Source organism: Haliotis asinina, chromosome 3, assembly GCF_037392515.1.
Source record: "Haliotis asinina isolate JCU_RB_2024 chromosome 3, JCU_Hal_asi_v2, whole genome shotgun sequence".
NCBI lineage: Eukaryota > Metazoa > Mollusca > Gastropoda > Lepetellida > Haliotidae > Haliotis > Haliotis asinina.
Window position 1 is genome coordinate 57,475,832 of NC_090282.1, and position 7,168 is coordinate 57,482,999.

The 7,168-nt window shown below is 39.2% G+C and overlaps 1 protein-coding gene across 1 annotated transcript in view; it reads right to left on the bottom strand.

Annotated features, from left to right (window-relative positions):
- Positions 1–6,862, bottom strand: part of LOC137276922 (neural cell adhesion molecule L1-like) — a 75,764-nt gene extending 68,902 nt beyond the window's left edge. The window contains exon 1 of the mRNA XM_067808569.1: positions 4,344–6,862. Within this exon, the coding sequence (XP_067664670.1) occupies positions 4,344–4,404 (61 nt within the window). The 5' untranslated portion in view covers positions 4,405–6,862. The remainder of the gene's footprint in view (positions 1–4,343) is intronic.
- Between the last annotated feature and the right edge of the window lie 306 nt (positions 6,863–7,168).

Below are 7,168 nucleotides of genomic sequence, written 5' to 3' on the forward strand. Positions count from 1 at the left end.
TCAGTTATTTCTAATCACCATGGATATTGTACCACCAATATGTCAGTTTTCACATGACATAAGGAGTAATACAACTTCAATCCACACACAAATTAACCAGACATAAAATAGTTTAGTCGTTTGTAAGCAAACTTCAAATGACTCTGTTTTGAACTAATAGTACTCACCGCTGTACAACCTTCTCAAAAACTAAGAGAGAGCATCTTCTAAGAAATCGAAGCATCGAATCCAAAATGTATACGCCAAGCATACAATGCTAGTTTCTAATCATCTTTCGCAAATGGGTCGGATACCTTGATGGGAAAGAGATATTTCAACTCAGCGGTGTATCGGAGATCCTGTGATGTTCAACATATTGTGGTTAATTGCCAATGCTAATACCTTATATATTTAATGATACTGTCCATAGGCAATGTGATGTATTTCTATGAATAGTTTCATATGATAGATGTGATTTCATAAGTGTTACATGCATCTTCACACATCAGCTATTTGACCTCGATTAGCAAGAGAATACCAGATACGGGATTGAGCACAATACAAGAGGCACTGCACATTGAAATATAGTAACGTACAACTGAAATAGACATAGATTAATTTCGATCTATTGCACATCTGGCGCTGAATGTACATTGTGTCTAGACTACGTGGAGAACAGTGACAGCCAGCTGATATTTATCACATATTACTTACAATTAATTCCAACTTGATTACCGTTGGATCCTATCATGTGGATTATTCTTTTACACAGATACCAAATCAGCCTGACGTGACGCGTTCATCCAGAACTCCCATCTCATTGTCTAGAATTTACCCACTGATAGTGGTAGTGTTGCAAGCTTCATTATCCCAATGACTGAAGGCGTCTGCGAGGATTAGTTTATATACTCATTTGCTCACAAAGAACAGCAGCAAAGATGAGATAGTTCTTGAAGGTTCCTTTGTATTACTTTTAGGGACATAAATCGAAAGGAATGTAAGATACAGACTAGTACCGACAACCAGTCCTACTTTCTTGGTAGACCATAGTAAGTCATTTTCAACGTTCAGCTATCCATTTCAATAACAAGTTGACCGAGTGATTGGGGGCTCCAAGAAACGAAAGAGAAAACATTTTTAATTGTTTACTCACACTGAGTACTACATTAATTCACTATTACTGAACACATAGTAAGGCCCTGTCATCCAGTGAAAATGAGGTATCCAACAGTGTTGAACTGGGTTTAAGTTAATGCTCTAATGGTCGATGAATGGGGGAGGAAAGCCAAGTTAGGCGTGTCTTTGCATATTGCTTTACCACGCACAAGCAATACCCCAGCCTTAAAACGACACATGTGAAGAATACATTCTGTACAAAACAATTCAGTGATCGATATTGTGAGCAACATTCGGTGCATGAATATATTCCATCAACCAGTGACTGGCCTTATCCAAAAGGTCGTTTCTTACGAACATCTTATAGTGTTTTTTCTTGCCCGCACGCAATGCATTTCTCAAAGCGTATATTGAAGGTGAACTAGCTCAGGAAGAAGACGAAGCTTAAGTCAAAATAGCGACTTAGAGCTTTGAGTCCATGTAAACAAGAACGACATCCATTCACGGTTCGATTGAGGGTTTAATGCACCATCATTAACAAATGCGATGAAAATACGAGGAGAGTTTCCGGCTGAGATATAAATGACGTAAGCGGAGCTCCATCTTAGTCTTTGGCCATTTACTATGATATCCGCACATCCTGCTCGTGCTGGAGCTCTGGCCCGTTCTTACACAGCCAGTCACTATACCGGACTCACTGACCCTATACATGTCAACATGTATATAGTAACAGGAAACAATGGACAGGCGACGAGAAAACAATGGGACAATTACATTACCTGGATATGAAACATCATCATGTGACGATAATCCATTAAGGATTTTCGATTACCTGTACAGGCAATTGGTACATCGGTACTGGTACCGGTTTGAGTTTTTAAAAGTTTGTGACAATGGCATTATGAAGGAGGATGCACAATTTCTGCACACTAACGAAAAAAGATTTCATAGTATGATTCGTTGTAAACAATTGCTAGATCACAGCATATAAAACAAACAAAATTTCCTTAACAATACATGACTCTACGTTGTATAAAAGAATACAGATGGTATACTTCATAACGTTAACACGTTGTCAAGACAGAGTGGCTTTTATTCCCTATGACTCGAAACGTACGTCATACCCATGAGTCCTGGTACTATCCTGACACAGGAAAGAGAATAACAATCACTAGTCTAAGACAACTAACGAGCAGCGGATCCTTGCACACGTTGGGGGCACAAATCTGCATAACTATATCGTCATATTGTATAGATATATTGCACTGTGTTATGAACAAGTATGCAGTTAATAAATGTTGCAATACAATGTAGAATGGTAACGTTGATTTTATTGTTACATATAACAACTCTATATGCCATTTAAATTAGATGTAAACAAGTCTTCCTTTTCAAATGGCACTGTACAGTACAAAAAGTGTACAGAAAATACTGTTTTTGTCTATGTTTTGTCTTGGGAGAAGATTCAGTTTATGTACCAGTTCAAGTTGAGCATAACCACGGCTCGAGATACCCTTCCCTGTGGCACTTATTGCTTAATCACACTGTCTCGTATTTCTGTCTTATTTTGAATTCCATTATTTTCTCATCAGCAGTCTAATATGACCCCTGATTTGACCTTCATACAGCCAGCCGTAATGGATTGTCCTCAGCGCCAAATAACTGTCAACACGTTTCTACTTCTCACAGGATTTGACAACCCAGTATTGGAAACCTCATTCTGGTGTTCATTTCACGTGTATTCGATACTCCTATAAGGAGAGACAAACTGCCTTTTTTGGCATATCTACAGAAAATGATATGTAGTTCTGGGCTGATACTGAAATTAGTTCTTCGTTGATGCTGAATTTCCAGCAGAATTTAAATTCTTTTTCTTGTAAACCAGAAAGCACGATTAACTGAATTCCGTGAAAAGTGTCAGACCGTGTACCATCATTGTACGTAGACACAGGGCAGTGCAGTTCATTACACATGCGAGAGGATCAATAGTAAATCTGATCAGTCGTGAGACACAACTCGCATAGAGTTTAAAGAACTGCTTCAGGGGGGTATTATGCTGCTTTAGGGACACTCCTCAAAGGTACCGTTACGAATATCAATTAGTTCATCAACGTACTCCAGGCTGCGCCTCGTCTGAAGGTAGTAGGTGGTTTCTTAATCACCAGATACTTCCCCTAATTCAAACCATTTACATTTGAACGCCCATAACAATAAAATATAATGACCACACTTTGGGCACTTGGCCAAGTACTTCACTTCAAATCAAAGGAGAAAAAGACACGTGTTTGATCCGCGTCCGTGTTTTATTGATATTCTAAAGGATGCATGGCAGAATCTTGAGATAGCCAAACAGGGGAGTTTTATGGAATTCCCGGTCCAAGGTCTGTGTTATCTTTAGCAGCGTTGTGCTTACCCTGCTATAAGTGTTTTCAAATATCACGAATGCTTTGTAAAACGGAAACAACCTGATTCATCATGCTTCAATCCTTCACTCTCTATTAGTTCCATCAAAGGTTTCATGACATTGTTATAACTCATTTGTATTTTATAAGCTTTGCCTACCATAGTAACCAACGAGAGACCTATTCCCAACGTTACGACGAGTATCACAGACATTCCCAATCGTTAACATGGCGCGACCCATGGAGGATAGTAGACAAATTAATATTCCTGTTCGATAGGATCAATGTTCATTATCAGATAAAACTTTACACGATATCACACACCAAAATATCATCTATATAGCGTTGCATCAGTTCAAACCATACTCAGGTCCATCACATCCTACTGTGATAAACACGACAAAATGGTGTGAAAAGTTTGAAAATCAATGTTTGTTCCATGTTAACGAAGTACACTTGTAGTTGACATGCTACATGCACCTTTCTTGACGCAAACCAAAACATCGTATTGTTACTCAATTCACAAGGCCTAATTTTGCTAACGGCACACATACGTCACAAAGTACCGCCCACAACACGCTAATAATAATTACAATAGAATGTGCCTCTTATCAGCAAACCTTCATCAAAAATATTAAATATGGCTACGTAATGGTGCGTTAAGGCCTATCGCCCTAATAGTATCAGAAAAAAACGATATGAAAGAGATTATTAGGTGATCATCGCGAAAACACTAACTACAATAACTGATGGAAATAAACAATAAATACATTTTCCAGTGAAACACCGATCAATTTGGATCTATTCCAAATGTAGTCGTGGATGAGGACAATGAAAACAACTCACCTGCCCACAGACATACGGTCATGAAGAGGGTGGCGGACGCTTGAGAAACAGAATCTAACATTGTAATCCAAAGACGGCACTTTTATAAACAGAAAAGAAATCATCCAGAAAATCAGCTTGGCTGTTTAAAACACATCACTGGCAAGCCTTCATTACATTTTCCTCGATTTCCTGAAAGCATAGACAGTAGCGTAATTAGTTGCAAGGCAAGGGTGAGGAGTGTTGATTCACTGCCTAGTCGTCCCCCGCGGTACAATGATCCGTGATGATAATGGCAGAACGGTGTAACACACAAACTCAAAGATCACTGGGGGGTTGGTACGGCCACAGACACACGTAATGAAGATCAGCTCCTTTGACATCTGTACAAGTATACAGGGGTAGGCTAGCACAAAGTAAGTAGACCGCTGGCTTTAAAATCTCTTAGGTACGATTTAAATTACCAGTTTGAAGATTTCCGATAATGGATTATTCTTGCTTAACGGATGTCCATTTTAAATTATCGATACCGTGGGTGATTATTCATTCCTGCTGCTTCACACTTGCTTCACATTTGCTTACAATGAAGCTGTCCTCTCCCTCGCCTCTACCATTAAGTTGTACGTAATTATCCCGTACCGGTAATGTAGCACACGATAGAAGGAACAATGTACATCCATTTACATACAATTGACCACTGCTGATGAGGCATATGTGGAATAGCTTGTACTCGCAATGGCTTTCCCGACTGGTCAAGTGGTCATCTAAGAGTTCTCATACATCATGGCTGTCACATATCTTGTTCTTGGGTTCCAAACACCTTCTCGACGCATTCAGATACTTGCAGAGTGACACAAAACTACCAATGACGATACAAACTCCACCGGTGTCTATAAAGCCGGCCTCCTGAATGCTTATACCACTTTTTAAGTGTATGTGTTGGTACTATATATCCTTCTTTTATTGAGACAGAACATGTAGAGTATTCTCACACATCCTTTCGCAAATGTCCCTTAGGAGGGGAATCCTATTAGGAAAGCGTGAAAATCTATCTTCATGCCAAATCCATTTCCTTAAACAAGACCTGCTTTTTATACCAAATACGAAAAGGGGGAAAGCAAAACTGCAAACAAATATCACACACGCCACGAGATCCAGTCGTAAACGACAAACGTCCCACAATACACTCTCCTGTAAACTTGGCAACAATCGGCTTATGTAATTTAGGGAACTGTTGTCAATTGATGTGTGGTATTCTGCAGTATATCAACGTCCTTAGCCGATAGTGTTTTTATTGCAGGAAAACTATAAATAACCGAATTGGTTTTCGAAATGTAGAATACCGAGCACTGCATCTAGCATTTTATGTTCATATTTGTTGTACCGTAAATGGGACAGAAATAATCACAGAATACCTCTTGTTAAGGATCAGGATTCCGATCACATTCAGTATGCAGAAACACGACACAGTAGCTATAGGAAATACATTTATCTGTGGCTCTTATTTCAAGCTGACATGCCTTCCCAGTGAAGACAATTTATGTCTAATTGAAATTTTCCTTCACCTTAATATCAAATATGATTGCATTGAGTCATCACATATATGGCCTTACTGTCAGTCTGCAATTCTGCCTCGAGATTCCAAATGTTTTCAGTAATTACAAAACCCAAGAAAGAACCTTTAATTAAACTCAAAACAACCACAATAGCCGACAAGTAGTCTTCTAATACGATAAATCACCACTGAGCTGGTAAACTGAGAGCAAAGATTTTGATCGTGTCGGTAACTCATTGACTCCTGCCCTAGCTCACAAATTTATAGGACCCTGTACTTCAACAGAAAATGTCGATCGACAAATTCACCCGTTCTATTGGTTCGTAATATCCTGCGACCAGGATTCAAAGAACTTGCGCATGTATACCACTGCAGTGACAAACCCGTCTCGATTGTAGATTATTGATCTACTCACAACATACAAAGGCATCCATGCTTTCCATGAAAAGCTTCCACGGGGGGATGTGTGTAAAATAGCATTCCGTTCTGGACGTTTGCGCCTGTAAATGAACTATTTCCTTGCAAAGACGCCTCTTGATATAACAATACCAGTGAATTCCTTTAGATACGGGCACAGTTTATCCAACAGAGCCGTGCTTCCCGTTTGTTTTCAAGCATCCATTTAGCACAGTCTCTTTATCTAGCGTCGTCTTTTTGTTCTGCCTTTGCAAATAGAGGAATATCATTCTGTTATGTTTCTCACCGGGAAAATGCGGAGTCACGCATAGCGTAATTCCACAGCATCTGTAATCCAATGGTTTAGCATGGGCTTCTCTTAGTGCACATCTCCTATCGAACTTTTATCAATTTAAAGGGAGCACACACCAATGATTCCGAGCGATCAATTTCTTCTGGGGTCTTGTTAGATGTATCCAAAACACTAGACGGCTCTATCCTTGGCGATTGTTCCAAATTCAATAAACAGAGTAAGAACTCAATCGAATTCAGCCAGATTTTTCATCAATTACCAAAGACAAAAGTCTGATCTTCAGATGATCGAATGGAATAAAACACAGCTACAAACAATGAAATACTGTTCCAATGGTATTAAAAACTCCAAACAGGTCAATATAGGAATTCTGATTTTCTCCAAGGCTGATTCTTTGATTGCAACTGTCTCTTACGCTGCTTTACCAGGGAATAATGAGACAGAAATACACTTAGAGGGTTTTAGATTTGAAAACCTGAAGCCACTCTTGAGTAAAAAGAATCGAAGAAATGACACAACTCCTTCGGTGCCTTTTTTTCGATTTTCTACCCCAATAAGCTAGTGCTTCAAACGCAAGCTCCG